At 36.1% G+C, this 18,890-nt stretch overlaps 1 protein-coding gene across 1 annotated transcript in view; it reads left to right on the top strand.

Moving 5' to 3' along the window:
* PCDH11X (protocadherin 11 X-linked) overlaps nucleotides 1-18,890 on the top strand; it is a 480,483-nt gene that overhangs the window by 226,511 nt on the left and 235,082 nt on the right. The window contains exon 4 of the mRNA XM_068696555.1: nucleotides 588-659. Within this exon, the coding sequence (XP_068552656.1) occupies nucleotides 588-659 (72 nt within the window). The remainder of the gene's footprint in view (nucleotides 1-587; nucleotides 660-18,890) is intronic.

Here is an 18,890-nt window from a genome sequence, read left to right as displayed (position 1 = left end):
GGAAGAGCATTAAGGAGAGGCAAGGGCTATCATCTGAAAATGTGACTTGTCTGCACAAATAATGCAGACTTGAAATCATTCTTCTATGGGATTTCTTTTAATTCACCTACTTAAGTTTAATTCAACTTAAATAAGTGGATTTTTAAATTTCTGTGGAACAATTTAAATTCACCTATTTTAGTTAAGTCTCTGTCCTTCTCTTAAGGTGTGCATTCAACACAGCACAGCGTAGGCAGGAAATGGCAGAAAAAACAGAGCTGTGTTTTCTCTGAAATTTTGCTCCTGAATCTTGCTGTGTTAACAGATGACTTCAGGCTTTTGTTTGAGGTTTTCCGTCTCTACTCACAGATGGAGGTGTGCACCCCCACACCTGGAAAGTTAAAGGTGCTGTATGAAAATTAGGTTAATTGGCTGCAAAAATATCAGACCTGCAGTCTACTCAGAATGTATGCAGTCAACAAATGTTATGATTATTTTGTATGAATTTTGTGCATAAGTGTTGTTTTATTCCCTCAAGGGAAATTAATGCTGAATACTGATAAAGTAGTTGAACGTAAAACCTAATACGTACATTTCTCTCCTAACAGCACACAAAAGAAATGGGAAGACCACAAACTCCTTTAAAAGAAGCAACACTGGAGCCTTGGACTCAGCCACAGGTAGGCTGGAAAAACTTTTCTCATAATGTTTTTTTCTTCAATGATGGTTTCTGTATGTTTTAACAGAAACAATCTAAAGAAACACTGGAACAGGTAGCTTTGCAGTTCTTAACATCATATGCCAAAATGATTTGTTTTGCTGTTAACTGTTGTTAGTAGTGTCCTTTTAATTAAACTTTCAGGATCCTAAATCAGCTTTTTTTCTAGGGTACAAATGCCAAAATTGTATTTCCTTCAGTTTCTGTTTCTGACATGCTTAAAAGACTGCAAAACTTCACAAAACCAAACCAATTTCTGAATGGTGTGTCAAGAACTGTGAGCATCCTCTGAAGTTTGTGGAGTGCTATTTTGAAAGGGAGGTTTGAAAAATCAACCTATTAAATCGTAACGATTTATCCAAAAAGACAGCAATACCTAATCATGAAAAAAATAAAAAAATAAAAATTAAAAAAAAAAAGAAATTGGGAGATTAATATGCAACATATCTGTTCCTCAGCACAAAGCGGTTTGGATTCTTTGACCTTGCATTTGTGTATTACGCAAAACAGTTATAATCTGATGACATGCAGAAGTTCAGATCCACCCTTGCTGTTTGTTCCCTTTGTATCAGTGTACTGAACTATGCATTGATGTGTGGCTTCTGAGTGGCTCGAAGGAAGGAAAGAGCAAGTTCATATTGTAGGTGATACTGGACATTGCTGTTCCAAGGATAAGGGTTGGGACTGTACAAGAAGAGGAGCTGGAGCAGGGTTGAGGTAAATAAAAAAAATATATATATAAATAATAAAAAAAAAAAGGTGGGAGGATAAACCTGGAGGGTCAGTCTTTGTTTGCAAATTCTCAGGGGAAGATTGCTGATGCTTTTTATGGATGTGGGGGCATGTTTCTTTCAGCAGCAAAACAGTAATTTATCTGGCACAGTACCTCTTCCTGACACAAGAAACTACCTCTGCTTTTCAAGGTTCACTTGTTGCTAAAGGTGGCAGTGAATCTGAAATGCCAAAGTTGAGAGTTTTCTGGCAAAGATGGAGAGAACCAGGCAAAGGTTACAACCTCTGATCTGTAATTATGGTGTTATTGTAGTCTAGAGTAGGCTCTGCCATGTATTTTCAGTCTGTAAGCAATCTGCCCAAATAAAAATTATCCTGTTTAGTCTCTAGGTTTAAAAACTAAATATGTGTGATCCTAAAGTTTAGGCTTGTTTTAGAGGCATGTTTACTCCAAAAGCACAAGGCAAACACAGCATAGGGATTTTGAAATAGAAATGAAAAAAACCACACATCTCTATTATTGCTAAATTTGTTCATGTTTTATTATTATTATTTTTAAATTAGTTGTGATGCTAACTGTGTAGGCTTGTAGTATAATCTGCACAGCCAATTACAATTTGCTAACATTGCTGGTAGTTCTTAAGAGGTAAGTTCTCTGTAGTTACACTTGCATGGTATTTATATCCATGGACCTCTGCATGCAGAGAGAAAGCTGCTACCTGCAAACATACAGGCCTTGTAGTGTAGTGAAATCCCTCAAGTGTTACTCTCAAACACATAGCCTTTTACCTCCTTACTATGCAAAACGTCTCCAGACTCAGCGTGTCCCCAGCCTGTTTCCAGGTACTGCATGGCCCAAACTCCCAACGCCTCTATCCAGACAGTTGCTAATCACAATTATTAAGCGTTCATTGATCTGTGTCTGCAATCAATAATGTTTATGTACAGGACCACAGGAGCTTGCTATGGTCCATAGTTACTAATAGACAGTAACTCCTTGTATGCAGGCACACAACTGTTGAGGGGAGTGTTTTGTTAAGTCTGTTACTGCTGAACAGCTAATGAATCATTGGTGAGGGATAGCAGGCTCCTCCTGTTTCGTTGCTTACGGCAAGTGTTGCAGGGAGGCAGAGAGTTTGGGTTTAGGGCCGGATATCAGCTTGCTGGCAGACCTGAGTGAAGTTTGGCTTTTGACTTGCAAGAGGAGGAGGCGAAGCAGCTTGATGTGGTGTTCATGGTGTAGTGGAGCTCTGGTGCACGAATGGGGGTGAGATAGAGGTGATCTTTTGCAGCCAGTTTTCTTTCATGCTTTATGTGACTGCTGCCAGTCATGTTGTTGAAGAAATACTCTGTTGGACTCTCCCAGTGCTGAAAAGAATCCTTGTTCTTCCTTGTTCTTCCATGTCACCTGATCACTTCTGAAAGCTGCATTTGCCACTACTGTATTTAATAGCTACCCAGATTAAAACACAGAAAATGCTTTTGTCATTTCTATTCATTTTGTGAAAAAAAATACATAATATTTTTTAAGTGCACACAAAGAAGCTAACACCCATATGCCTTATTGTTTCATGGAGAGAGGAAATGTAATCAACAAAATCAAAAACTGCTGGAGCCATTATTGTTGCACAAAGTTAAATTAGTTGTTAATTCTTTCACGGATGTAATTCTGGCCCCTGCAAATCCCTCCTTAGATATTTTGTATAAAGTGAGTAAAAATTCATGGCATGGATAAAAGCTTTGTCTATTTTATGAGCAACAGGCAAATGATCCAAATGGTGCTCATAAAGCAAATGGTTCCCAGCTCTAAAAGGAGGAGGAATATATTTAAAAGCTGCTAGAATGAACCATGAGTAAAACCAACTTCTATTTACAAGATGGTGTTATTTACATGAAAGCATTTATTTATTTATTTATTTATTTTTTTATTTTATTTTTTTTCCCTCTGAGGGAAAGACTCTCTACTTTTGTCTACTTAATAATAACAGTAAAAAATCATTATATTTTCTTGGGCTATTTACTGCATTTTCAGTGTTCAGAGCTGCTGTGGGATACGTTTTATCAACAGAGTGAGTGAAAGAAATAGCTGAGCGCACAGCTTCAGTGTTCAGGGCCAAGCAGTCAGTGAAGCAGAAAGCACCACATCTGTCCCCTAATACCAGGAGGTGAGAAGCTGATACACATTAGTGGTTGGACAATTTCACACAAAGTCTGATGGAAACAAAAAGCAGCTCTTTCCGTGTAGAAGGAGGGAAGGCTGTATGTTTCATGCTCTATCACAGTTCTATTTTCCTTACAGGCTCAAGGTTTCATCTCATAAGTAGCCAGTTAGCTGACAATTTTGAAACTGAACTGATCAACGAAAGAAAAAGTAAAGAACTATAGTGTTTTGACAGGCTAATATTTTTTTTTTTATTTTTTCATTTTTATTTTTTTATTTATATATATATATATTTCTGCTTCAAGGTGCTTTTTCTCTGTTTGGCCATAATTTAATAAATTCCTAAAGCAATATGACTTTTCTAAAGTAGGAATTCTTTTTCATGGCCATGCCTTTTAACTTGCAGTTTTCTGTATCTTTTTCAGTGCAGTCAGTGCATGGAAACTGATGTTGCTGCCTGGAAAATAAAGTATGAGAGACTCATTCTGATAAATCTGGGACAAGACCTTTGCAGATAAAGAATGTGTGCTAGTAGTTGCTCAAATAGACTTGTCATTGGTTTACAAGCTTTATTTAAATGCTAAGTAGCATGTATTCCTGTGGTTATATTTTTCTGCTTTGCCTGATTAAACAGTTAGCTGATAAACCCTGTCAAGGCTGTTCAGAGCTACTGCAGTTAAGAATACCTATTTATAGCCTCGATGTTTATGGTCAGTTATACATAGGGCAATTTATAATCAAACTAATCTGTGATTGTTTAAATTCATGAAGATTGCTCATACTATTTTAAAATCTGAATTTTGTATGGTAATGCCATACAATTTACAACTTCTTATAATTTACATAGATACATCCAGTGAGAATACGGATTTACCAAAATAAGGGAAAAGAACAATGAGACAGTTACATTGCTAAAAAGGCAGTAGTGGCAAACAATGAGTTTTGCCAGCATGGCAGACACAACAAAATCTCCACTGTTCAGTTGTAGTTTTGATTTAATCCTTTTTGTTGTTGTTATTTTGACACTCTTAAATGACTATCTATTCTATATCTATCTAAAGTACCGTCTGTGAGTGATTCCTAGAGGTGTTTCACAGGGTAGAATGTGAGAAGGTGGTGTTATTAGTGCTGGAACTTTGTTTATTAATTCTAACTGCTCCAGGTGCTCTTACTCACTTAAGATAATGGCTAAAAAGACGGGGTACTGTTGCATTAATTTTCCTGGCCTAAATTTAACATAATTACCTTAATGAACACATTAATTTATCCTCTTCCCTCACACTCTTCTTCCTTCACAGTGCTGCCTAGTCCCAGTTGTCATAGGGAACCCCGACCACAAATGTTTCTAGTTCTCCCAGGAGTTCTTAGTGAGGGATGAATACCCAGGGTTTAAGATTTGGCCATCTCATGTTGTGCGCATCCACATGCATCTTATAAATAAGCAACATCCAACATGGCTTTATTACCACTTGGTGTTTTACTACAGCAGTGAGCGTGACAAGCAGGAGCAGTAAGATACAGACTGGTGAAACCAATTATCTCTCAAAAGCAAAAGAGGAAAATTATTTTTTTCTTCTTTTGCATCTCTGGTTTTGCTTTCTCTTTCTTTGTGTGCAGTGTACAGTTGTTTGGGTTTTTTTTGGTGGTGTTTTTTTTTAATTTTTGTTTGTTTGTTTGTTTGTTTGTTTTAAACGATTACTTTTGTGGAAAGGCAAAAACACTCGGACTGAAATCTAATTACAAATGATAGAGCACAGTATTTTTCTGCTCAATTTTAAAGAATCACTTTATAATCTTGGAACAGTGGATAACAACATCACTAATCCAATATTTTAACAGTAAATACGTTTGATGATGGGAATTGCTACACTAATCTTATATCCCTCCACAGTATAGTTAAGAAATCCACAGGGGTTTTACTAATCAGTTTTTGTAAAGTAAATCAAGTCATGTAATTCTCGTTCACTCTAAATGCTCTGCAACTACGGGCAGAACTACATGCATTATTTTTTGTTCTTTTCATCAGTTCTGTACCCTCATTTGCAGTCGAGCTCTCCCCTCCAATATGCAGGAAAGAGACTTTGGTAGAGAGAAGTCTCCAAGCACCCTCCAAGACAGAGATTGCCTTACAGAGAAGGCAATCCTCCTTGTTGCCCTGCCTGCTGAGTGGAAGGGAGCCCTGTGGCTGTCATGAGTCCACCTCCCTCACACCAGCAAAAAGCTTCCAATAGCTACAGTCTGACCACAGGTGCTACTACACCTCTCATACATGTTTCAGCTTGTTTCAGCTACTTAGACCCCAATTTTACCGACCCTAAAGTTTTTTGCAATATGTCATGTATGACAGTTCTAATAACCGTCAACAGTAAAACAAAAGATTTTTTTTTCTTTGCTTTCTTATCCAATAGAGCATTTTACATTAGGAAGAAATATTAACATGGTTAAATATTTGAAGAGAAGCAACTAAGCTATTCTGTGCATATTTTGTTCCCACAGATCACAGAAACTGAATTATTCTCCATAAAGTCCTGGTGTGCTCTTTTTCTGCCTGGCTCACAGCTTCAGTTTGTAGGATTTGCAGTCAGTGGAACTCAGATGAAAGTAAAGCTTATTTCTGACTCAGTGTCTTCTGCTTAGATACAAATCAGTCACCTAAATATATCTATACATTCTAGCCTTACCTTGGTAATATTTAGTGTTTTGAATATCTGTGCTTAAAATAATCCCATTTGGTTTGATGCCTTAATAAATTTATGTATGCCTCGAATATATTTTTTATTTGAATGGAACTTCAATTTTAATCCTGAGTTCTGACACCAAAGACTTTGTAATTAAAAAAAGGGAGAGAGATCAGTGCAGAAAGTGTTAGGCTTCTAAATGCAATTAGAATTGCCCACAGAAATATTCAAACTATTTTTGAACACTCCAATCTTAAAACCTGATCTTTTGTCTCTTAAAATGGAGGCCTCACAAGCAAGAAGCTAACTGGAAGCACTTGGTTGTTTTGGTCTGATTTGAGTACCAACGAGAATGAGGTAGTGTTTTATTCCAAATCTTGAGAGAAAAACATGTTAACTTCTGCACTTTGAAAATAATTATATACACTAATAAAAGTTTAATCTTTCTGGCATGAGCTGATGCAGCTCCTGGCTGCCAAAAAATTACAAATTTAACCTCTCACAGGTAACAACACTATTTCATTTTATCTGTGTTTCTAAGTTATGATGCGTACAGTATTCCATTCCTGACATTCTACAGAAATAATGTGTTCAGAAATCAGGCTATGGTTCTGAAAGGCAATTTAATAATTGAAAATGGACACTAACCATTCCCTGTTTAGTGATCAGTTTCCATGATTGTTGCATCTAACATGGAATAGAAGAATAATAATATGATATATGTAAAGCATTATATCAATATATATTGTGGTTGAATTGGTCCACTGGGACTATTCAGCTGAAAATTTTTAAAAGGTTCATTGTGGGTGAATTTATGAGTTGACATATTTTAAGGTGCTTATCAAAAGCTAAAAATGCAGTTATTTTCAGGATTATAAATGATCAGAATACTTCCTTAGTGCTTCTGATTTGTATACTTTGTCTTTGCAAGATACTGTTGTTGATAACATTAGTTGCCTTTTAGCTGAAGTGCTACAAGAGCTGTTTATTGGCGAAAAACGGTTAAGATTTTTTTTTATGTATTTTTGAGAGCTAGTGAGAGTAACATATCTTGGAAAAGAGAAAGTAGCTACATTTAGCTTTGAATTTGCTTTGAGTTCTGGAAGATGGAAAACGTTTTTTGTGATAATAACTAAAAAATAATAGTGTTCCTAAAAGTGGTGCCTCAAAGTATGATAGGCAATGTAAATATGTACAGCTTTGAACTTTATGTATGCTGTTATAAATCAAAACCAAGAAGATGGGAAAACTACAATTCCATTTTGTTTTTCTCTGTGTGAAGCTTAATTTAGAGATGCATGCAAGTGTAGTCTTAACTATTAATAATCTAAATAAACACTTCTGTCATAGAGCAGTGCTGCTTAGATAACCTGCCCAACAATAATATTTTTAATTAATCTAGTAAGGTTCTGGGCATTTGACATGCCTTGTGTATATATATATATGCATATTTATTATTATGTTTTTTTCAAGATCTAGTGATGGCATAGCATATGATCATTGGAAGTCAGTAGCTGATGTAACTGGAAAATCACTCAGAGAAAATAAGAAAAAAACCTCATGATAACAGAGTCTTGTGAGCACTGAATTTGCTATTGATTTCAGCAGGGGACACCATTACAAAGGCAGACAAAATTCCCTTTTCATTTAAGTTTATCTGTCAGTTTTTCAGAAGAGCGTATGATTCTGTGATTAAAAACTCTTGGTTTGAACTAAGCTACTGTACTGTTCTGAGTTAATTAAAATAAATGAGAACTTGATAGACAGTTTCCATACAGTTTGCCTTCATATATTTTCAGACGTTTGGCTCTTTAGAAGCAGAAAGCCTGTCACTTTGCAGTTTGTGTCTCTGAGGGCAGACACTTGCATGTTTGTCTGTGTCAGATTGTTCCATGTATTTTCAGATCCCAAATGTCAAAGCTGCTGAGTGGGAAATTGAGGGATAGTGAAGGTTTCACGTCCTTACTACCTTTAAATATTTAAATCTTTTTTAACTCATTCACTCAGTCTTTGAAGAACATCTTGTCCTTTTTCGCCCACCGCGACAGCAGTGCTCTCTGTCTAATTGCTTTGGCTCACACTGTTAAATCTTTCCCTTCTTCTTGCTTATGACATGTCAGAGCTGTTGTTACAGACATGAACAGTGGTGTAAATGGGGAAAGAACTGTTAACAGGAGAAGGGAGTTCAGCTGCAGAACATTACCTGCAAATGCAGTACCCTGTGCGTGCAAACTGGTAACCCTGGAATTCACACTGCCAATGTGCCTCTTACAGGAGCTATGGGAGGGGAGAAGACTGCTTATATTAGGCAGTTGATTTATTCTCATTGTTCTATGATGAGGTGGATGAGATGGGGTACTCAGTACTGAAATATCCAGTGATATAATTTAAAAAGGGCAGGTAGACCGCTATTCTTTCAGCTTGTGAGGTGCTGGAAAGCCCTGTCAGTGTTTAAGTAAATCACCATGGACCAGCTTTTAGAAAATGTAGATGAGATCTTCAGGTGCTTAGTTATCTATTGTGATTGTCAGAACAGCTTTCCTCCCCACAGTATTTCTTCTGAAATCTGGGCAAGAAAGCAGAGATGTCCCCATTATTTAGGAGAAAGCACTGAGTAACAGAATCATTAAGTTGCATCGGACTGTAACTTATTTGCTCTGAGCTATGCTCAACATGCATAAATCTTCAAACAGAAAACATAAACATGGCATGATTCACAGAGGTGTCAATTTTTCCGGTGTCCAGTTCGATGTCCCTCACAGAGCAGTTAACGGTGCTGGAAGGTTGAAGTTGTACTCGGGAACAGCAACATCTTCCTAACTGCCGCAGCTGACGGGTGTATTGATGCATTGCCGAATAAAAGGAGCAGTCTGTAAAGCTTTAGGAAAGCATGAACATAATAAAAGCTTTCCAGTGTTGTGTTTTAAACCATAAAAATGGTTATCAGCTTCAGAGAGGACCTTTGCATGAAGAGTGGGTGTGTGAGGGTGTGATTCTGGAGGTGTTGGGCTTTTAACTGTCTGTTAATCTCCTGAGGATTTTCTCCCAGTCTAATGCCCTTACAAAACTTTTAACCACTTTTTCTTGGTGGTGGTGTGTTATTGTTATTACTATTATTTGTTTTGCTTGCTTGTTTGTGTTCATACAAGGTTTAATAAGAATGCCTTCCCTCCTGATGAATTAGCTACACAAATTTTATTTTTCTTGGTAGCAAACACAGACTACCGTAAAAGGTTCCTTATCACAGGAACTAGCAGAAGTAGGCGCTAGATGCATCATGGGAGGTGTTCACATGGAGGTTGTCCACACTGGTCCTGATCCTGTACCACTGAACATTTTACTGCTGATCATAATAGAACAAAACCCAGTATCAGCTTTCAGGAAAGAGGGGCAAATAGCAGCAATTCCAATCTCAGCAAGGGCCCTTATTGGACACTGATCAGACTGTAATTTGTGTATATTTGGTGTTGGAAATCATTTTTAGACTATTTTTTTTAATTGAAATAAGGTATTTCATCAGTCAAAAAAATCAATTTCATCATCAAAGTTATATTATTGTTGTGTATTCAGAATGTGGTCTATGCGTCTCCCAGTTGCCGTTGCCAGGTCACTTGCACTCAGCCAGTATCTCAGCTACAAAATCAGTTGTTTTTCTTGAAAGATGTTTTGTGGGCTGATTAATTTTTTGGCTGAAAATTATTGCATATAAAGCAGATATGTTCCAACTTGGTGCCCCAGTGGCTATCCAGTAATGGATATTACATATCCATTCAAAGCCCAAACGAGATTAACACCACTGTTCTCTCCATCTGCCTTTGAGAAAGAATCCAGTAAATAACGAGGCATGTAAGGGAAGATTATCATTATATTTAACATTTGCAGTAGCTTATTATAAGTTGTATAAACTGATATCATTTGTGTATTAATTATTGAAAGGAGACAGGAGTCCGCTCAGAGTAGGTAGGCACCATGCCTGTGTTGAGTTCTTTGCCCAGCGCAGCACTACCCTTGTGGGCTGGTCGCTTTTCTCTCCCTGCCTGCAGTGGTTTTACTCGGCTGGATCCTCAGGCCGTGCCTCATATGCACACAGAAAGAAAAGCTGAAGGTCAATTTTGCCTGCCTCTTCAGAACATCCTGTACTGCAGAGCATGGACAGCCTCTTGAAAACTTCTTATTAAGATTTTATTGGTTGTCTTGATCTGCAAGGGACTGCAAACAGGGAAGGGATAAAAAAGCACTGTGGAGATTTTGCCTGTTCTGGTTGCTTTTAACTGCAGATGTTGTGCTGTGAGTGTCAAGCCATTTCTGTCTGTCTGTCTGACCCAGCCTCTGCCAACTTCCAGCGGCACAGGTTTTTGTAACAGTATGTGTTTTCTCTTAGAAACTAAAATATTTTAATTTACCATCTAGCCAGAAGATGCTGTGGCTTATATGTGAATGCAAAAAATTAATCCCAATATCTACCAATGCCATCATTTTTTCCTAAAGAATTGAATGGATGTCATTCTTATATAATTTACAGCTTTTCATGAGAATATGATCACTGTAGTTCTTGGGTTTCTGGTTCAGATAATGTGATAACATATCTTCTTCATTCTGTATTTTTAACACAGCATGTGTGTTTACTAGAGGATCTTGCATGGCTTTCTGGGTATTTATGTGCAACCTAACTATGGACTATGAAAATCCAATCCCTGTTTTTAACGGAAAAGAAATTCAATTTGCATCTGTAGAGGAAGAGACCAGGAAGAGAGTAGGAAATGTAAGGAGCACTGTGTCTGCTCTGCAGCTGAGATGTGTATCTTACACTTGCATTGTTCTAGTGCTGGCTTTTAATCAGGACAACAGCCAGTGCTGATGGATCTAAAGAATGCTTTTAATATGGATTCAGTCTGTCTGTCTGTCTGTCTATCTATCTATCAATCTATCTATAAACACCACTATTTTGCTGTATCTCACTTCACAAATACTTGATTGCCTAGGCAGGCAATCAGATGAAGGGGTTGTTCTAGCAGATGTGTCGGTAGAGGACCAGGCCTGTAACTGGCATAAGCATGCTTCTAAAATTTAATGTTGTTCTGCTAACTTTATACAAATGAGTGAAAGTATGGAAGTATTACTTCGGATTTTTTTTATATCTCTTTGTTTTATGGAAGAAAAGGAAGAAACTTTACTCTAAAACTGGTGGTATCTTTATTTTGTTTTGAGAATGTTATTACTTTAGAAAATTTCAGATTATTTTATTTTCTGAAAATTAATGTACTCTCTGTAATCAAGGATGAATGTTGCTTCCTTGTCTGTTCTCTTGTATTTCATTGTTTTTTCCTTGCTGTCTTCTGCCAATTTTCCATATAGTGAAAACCGGTCTCTGCAGTGATCCCCTGGCATATATGAGTTATGCTTTTCTTCTGGACTCATTTTTGAATGTTATTGATCATTTGTCAAGATCCATACAACTTTTCTTAGTCACAGTTTATTCTTATCATTTGTATCCGCCAATTTTACTTTTGTGTTCAGCAGTTTGCATATGAGGTGAGTGGGACAAGGCAGTCAGGTTTCAGTGAGAACAAAGCTTAGTCCTTTTGAATTCTGATTGCTTTTTTCTTTAACTGTGTTCATGTATGTCAAACACAGATCTTTGTCTGTTTAAATAAAAGTAATGATGCTTTGTGAACTATTCCATTCTCTCTGTTTCGGGATTTACAGGTGTTGTGACTCAAGAAGCATTTGAACTTTCTTTTAAAGAGAAGAAACAAGGGGGAGTAGGTTGCTTTATTTATTTATTTATTATCAGAACATTGCTAAAATGGAAGACTTCTGGGCTTGGCAGTTTTACAGCAACTTGATAAAATAAAAATAATCGTGCCATCACTACTTTATCTTGCTTCTTTCAGATGTGCTTCCTTCAGAATTGCTTCCTTCTTTCGTATATGTAGAACTCGGCTTGTCAGAATGGCAGTCTGTTCACAAGCTCTGCCAAGTTGAGGGCTTGAGAAAAAGTAAACAACTCAGTTGGAAACATGGATAGCAAGCATTGCATATACTCTAAGCAGAGATATGCTGCTGTATTACACAAGAGTTCACTTAATGAAAAAATACTGTTTTCCTTTTAGAAGGAATGAATCGTTCTTGCTAACCATGGTAAAGTAATCCAATCGCTCTTGACAACTGCACTCTGCTCAGGCAACTTTTCTATCAATTTTTTTATAGCACCTTTCCTGACTTAGAAAAAGATTTTTGGTCCTCTGTTGCAATATAAACTGATGTTTATATGGAATAAATCCTCATGCTAGAACTACCTAGAAAGAACCAAGAGAAAGAGCTGGGAACTACCTATGAGAGCTGGGAGATGAGCAATTACTGAAGTCTTTTCCTACATATGAAATAGTTGCTCATCTGTTCCATGTAAACTAAGCTCCCTCACCTGGCACATGAAACAGGAATGGTGATGGGGAGAGACAGAATGAAAAGGAGTTATGAAATAGGTTAGGTGATATTGTAATCAGAAACAACGTAAACTAATTCCTTAGGAGGGAACACACAAAACAATAGAGCAGAAGACCAAACAAGCATAGCTTCAGAAAATACATGCTTCTGAATAAGATTGTTTAGGTATGATAGATGCATTGTCAAGCTGATGCAGTTATAAACTAAATACCTGAGCTGAAAAAAAACACAATTGAATTAAATCAATCATTGGGGTGTAGGCTATTAAATGCTGTCAAGTGGTAAAGACTGGATATACTGCTCTAAAACTTCAGGAGATAGCCAAGCACCTTTGAGTAAACTTATACTGTTTAAATCTGAAATGAAAGTTTGTTGTTTCTTTCATGGCGTTATATGTCAGGGGCCAGTATTCTCAAAGACTGTTTCACAGCGTGAAATTACAGTTTTACTCAGTTCTTTATATTTCTGACCTTGAGATCTTGATCATTACAGTCTATCTACCTGACAACTGCAGAGTTCAGAAAAAGTTTATATTCTCTAACAATAACAATCTCATTTTATTATAGTTAAATAATGAGCAATGTTGTTTATGCAAAGTGAAAGTCTAGAAACCATATTCATTTTGTTCTATAGAGCACATAGCACAGAAAATCCACAGAACTCATTTGTTTTCTTTTATACTTAAAGAGTTCGCTGCACAATTGCATGAAAATGCAAACTGAAGTTTTAAGGAGGCAATATTTCAGACTATTTAGAATTGCTTTCTTAAAATAACAAAGCTTTCATTGATTTCTACTTCCCTAATATGTTTTAGACTACAGGGTTTCGATTGTTTAAATTTATGTAGAAAATAGGGGGAATAGATAGGGTGTGCTTACACTATGGAGACTCTCACAGGACTTCAATTGCACGTTTCTTTATGCATTGATCTGAATTTGTTGTTTTGCGGTTCTGCCACCTTCCAAGGACTGCACACTAATTGCCAATGCTGTGGAAGAATGAAGAGGACCTAGTAACCAGATTTAACAGTGAGAGCTTGCTGTCCTCTTCTCTTATCAATGGCTAGGAAATGCATTTCTTTTTATGCCAGTTAATACAGGAATACATTGAGGAATACAAAGTAATCAATAGTAGTCATGACTTGAAGGTATCACTTTATAGACCTGCAAGGAAGATGCAGTAAAACCTCTAATAATAATAATAATAATACAGTGTTGGAGTATCATGATGCATACATTATTTCTGACACATACTTATGGCTGGATTGCACTGAACAAAATGTCAGATACAGTATCCTGAAGGGAAGCAAACTTTGCTCACTTCTTAACCTTTTCTGATATTTTGGTCAGCTTTTATGGGGTGAGAGCAGGTGGGAGAAAAATTATTTGCTTACAATTATCATATTTGTATTCTTCTGAATGTTCTTCATAGATGCTTGCCCTAGATTTAGCTACAGTTTCCTAACACAAAGAAGAAATTGCCTCTGAATAAAAGCATACCAGAAATTATAAATCTTCCATAGTTGCAGTAAGATATTGGAATAGAAAGAGAAAAAGTAATATTGTTTATTATATGGCCTATTACTGACTTCTAGGCATTATTACATAGCAATCAAGGCTTCTGTGCAGAGTGCATGGAACTAAATGTATAACTGCTAATTAAGCCGAGACAAAATAAATTTTATGTGGTGTTTCCTATAGGTAACATAATATGACTGTGGCAGACTTTACAGGGAAATTAATGCCAAATGAAGAAACTGCTGCTGTGCATGTATTAGTTTTCCTTAGAAACAATTATCAAGAAATATTATCTGGTGATCTTATCTGCCACAGTGGGGTGTGAGGTTAGAATTAGAATTTTTCAAATGCTATTTGTGGTTTTAAAGATTTTCTAGTTTAATTGTAGATTAATTTAATTGTAGCAAGGACATACAGCAAATATGGACTTTTTTTTTTTCTTGCCTCTGTCAGCTAAGAGAGTGGTAACTGCCTATTTTATATTTGCAATCCCCGTGTGTTGAATGGAAACAAGAATAATTCACAAGACTTTTTAGAAATTCTTTGTTTTTGAAATTTTAATTAGAATTTTAATTTATTTGAACTGTTTTCATTTGACTGTTTTGTTGTTGATGCTCTTTTTCTTAAACTAATCTTATATCAAGAGACCCATATTATTTTTTCTTCTTACAGTGAGTTTGGATATGCAAAAAAAGAGTAAGAAGACTTGCTACTTAAAAGTTACCAGAAGGCAAAGACAACAGAAAGTCTAATAGTTCCTTAAGTTCCTCAGGAATTTTGAGGCTGCCTTCTAATTTAAAGAAGGGAAGTGTGAAAGTTTAAGAGCTTGTTTTTACTGGTAAAATCTTTACTTTAGAATAGCCCCTTGATGTCATGCATGAGATAAATCATCACTGTGGTTGTTTTGACACTCTGGAGTGTAGTTATATTATGCACTGGTTTCCCAAGAGATCTTAAAATTTAACAAGCAGAGGCCAGTGTGAGTGATGAAATGAGGCAGCAGCAGAGCCATTTCAATTATACTTTTATTACACAGCCATTCTTCGTGGAGCACTTCATACTTTTTGTAATGCTTACTAGAGTATGAAGCGTTCCTTGTAAAGGAAAGGTAGCTCCGATTTTATGACTAAGTGGACAGTGTGATTTCAACTTGCTTTGACAGCAGTGCTGCAGTTGTAGCAGCAGGAGTAACATAGGAGAGAGCAGGGAAGAAAAGGCTGCTCTGTGCAGCTGTCACGGCTCTGAGGCCCTCTGCAGAGAATGCTGTTTTGAGAATTCAGAAATAATCTAATGAACTGAGGTAATTGCACGGATTTTAGGTTTCCCTTGTTTCATTTTGAAGATGATTTACTGTTCCAAGGCTATGCTTAACAGAGTTACCTTCTTTTTATCTTTCCTTCTCCAATAGGCAAACTCAATGGTTTTACTATTAAACGTGTTCCTTATTATACGTTTTTCATGGCTGGTTGCATAGTTATCTTGTACTGTGAATTCTTCCTGAATGTTTGTTTTTAATATACATTATCATCTAGAAAGCCTATTAAATATTTTTGAAGTGTTAATAGTGTAACTTACACTTTAGATTCTCAATAAAAGTTCCCTTTACATGTGAAAACAGTAACAAGTGTTATACAGATTACATGTGCATATATGTAGTTAAAGATCTGAAAGTTTAGACTGTCTTTCTCACTACATTTTAAGGAGAAATTTGGAGTTATCGTAAGGGAATATGTTAAAGTAACTTCCCATTTAAGACCATAATAACAGCATCAGGCACTGGAAACCCTGTTGGGTTACCAAGGATATTCAATTTTATTTTATTTTATAGTAAATTTATCAAGTGCCCTCTACTTGCTTTAGGGTGTGCACCTTTTTGTATTATTTCATGTGACCCTTCAACCCTTGGTATGGTCGAGTTGGCTCCACTAAATGCACAACCAATGCACATGTAACCCAAACAGAGAATCACCAGGGGTTTTTGGGACAGCACTTCAGGGAGGAGACAAAAATCATGTCTGGTTCTTTCGTGATTGAAGTGTTGCACATATTCTGGTCAGGCTACTACTGATTGTGGTTATTAAATTCCCATCAGAATATACTAAATTTCATTCTAATACAGTGTTATTAGACATCTCCCTCAATGTCTAAGGTAATTGTTAATTTAGACCACTTGTGTCTTTCTGAGATTAGCGGGAAGGGAATCTATTTTTTCTCCCTTTGCAAGCAGACCTGTTAAATCCTTTAGCTGAATGGATAACGATTACAAGTCTCAACTGACAAGCTACAATTTTTTCAATTCCTGAAAGGTCGTTTATAATAACAGAAATGACTAGCACAGCACACCTACAATATCTGTGTTGTGAGGGAACTCTGATTAGAATTTCATCTAGTACCAGGGGATACACTTTTTGTATGCAGAGGGAGGCTGTTAGACTGCTATTCATGTCCACAGCTACCCTGGCCAGCATCAAATGCTCACATTCCTTTCTTAGAAAAAAAAAAGAGAGAAAAAAAGTGATGGTATAAATGAAAACTGCTCCCATTGATGGAACGGTATTAAGTTCTGATTAGAAACGTATGCGCAATATTTCCTGTTACAGAAAGTATCATGTAAATAAAAGCTGTAAAGATACAGGGCAGTGTTAGCATAAAGGAAAAGAGAGAAAATTGAATTTCAGAATGTGCAAAGGGATTTTTTTTCCTTCTGTTATATTTGTGCTCAAAATTACATAGTGTTTGAGAGCAGAGCTCTATCTCTTTGACAGTGTTGGGAGAGAGTTTTGTGCTTTGTGTTATTTAATTATTTTTCTTTGTTTCTGCTATCAAAACTCATAACAATGCTGGAATGTGCGTGGAATTTCTGGTGTAGGTTGAATAGTTATGGTATAGTTTTAACTCTCTAAAATTCAGGAAATTTGTGAACATCACCACTGGATAAAAGACTGCAAAGATTCTACAACTCTGCTTTAGTATATCTTCCTTGGGTTGTAGTGAAATTCATACAGTTCATGTCATGATATTCCTTCTTTTGAACCTTCAGACCCCAAATCCAAGTGTCTGTAAGAGCCCAGCGAGCTTCTGTGTGTTGATTCAGGAGTGGTAACTCATGTTCTGTTCTTTGCTTGAACCTTCATATACTTTAATATCTATTGTGAAATCTTATTTTCTCTTGTAATATGTGTGATCTGAAGTTAGATATTTATTATGCACCCTTTTTTACTTTGCTTCTGAGCTTAAAAAGGAGCATTTTTTGGACAAAATGAAGTGAATATCCTGATGCAAAGAAGTTCAATCAAAATTGCTTCTCAGCAATTTAGCCAGCTATTCTGTTCAATTTTGGACGAATGATGTACTTCTCTGTTTCATTTTACTTTTTTTTTTTTTTTTTAATCCTTCCCATATAATAGACTGCCACAGTATAAAGAATGTTCCATCTGACAATATGCATACATATTTTCCAGGAATAAATTAGAACATTTCCCAGTGCTCCAGGACATCACTGTTTAATATAGGCCAATAGATCAAAGACAACTAATGTAGTTTCCCTCCTGGGTCTGTTAAAGCCAGTATAAATGTGACCTTTTATAACATGTGCTGTATTATTTAGAAAGCCACTGTTTCCCTAGAGTTAATCTGTTAAGTTATTGAATTTGGGCTTCTTTTTAAGTACATCTTTCTATGGTATATCTGCTTATATAGCTAGTTAGCTTATTTTATATAACCAGTGCACCTACAATACCATGTTGCATTTGGATTATGAACCAGCGGCCACAGATAATTTCTCCAACTAGTAACTTCACATTTCAAATATAGAGCCTTTATGTAGTTAATGAAACAGACAATTACCAGTTTGCTAAGGAATTCATAAAGGAGTATATTGAGGTGATCCTCAATTCTTATTTTTATATATGTGATTAACCTATGCAAAGTAATTTCTACTTGCAAAGAGTAAATTATGTGTTGTGATATCTGTAAAATAGCTCTGCTATTCTTGTGAAATAAGTCTATGTGATTTCCTTCACAATACCAAATAAGTGAAGTTGCTATGTTCATGTGTATGTAACAGAAATGGAGAGTATGTGAGTTGTTTGTATTATTGGTGTATATGGACTTATTTTCAAGAGATTCCTGTGTAATATGTTGCTTACCGTATTAGACACTGACAGAATATTTTTCAGAGTAAGACAATTTGTGAACTTTACTAGAAAAGAAATTCTTTAAATGCTACATCATTAGGCTAAATATTAGCGCAAAGAAATGTCATCTTACCAATAGAAATGAATGATCACAACCATAATATGACTTGAAAATCTCTCCTACCATTGAGGTGATGCTGTATTTATTACCTGACTGTGAAGCAATTATTAAACTACAACTGGAGAAAAAGGAATAAAATGCTTTGTTCTCCTATGGAAATCAGAATAAGGAATAAAAAAGCTTGTCATTTTTTAGAAAAACTCCAGGTTTAGAAAGTCAAAATCGTTTTAGTATCTACTCAGTATTTGTTTCTCAGATTATGAAATGATGCAAAAGCAACTTTTTATAATTTGTAGTAGGAGAAATCTGTGATAGCTATACCCAATTTATGGATATGTATGTTGGTTAGCTTACAGATAGAAACTAGAGATGTTAGTGTCCAATTTCATAATTAGATATCA

This window comes from Anas acuta, chromosome 13 (genome assembly GCF_963932015.1).
Source record: "Anas acuta chromosome 13, bAnaAcu1.1, whole genome shotgun sequence".
NCBI lineage: Eukaryota > Metazoa > Chordata > Aves > Anseriformes > Anatidae > Anas > Anas acuta.
This window is presented reverse-complemented; position numbering and strand designations above follow the sequence as displayed.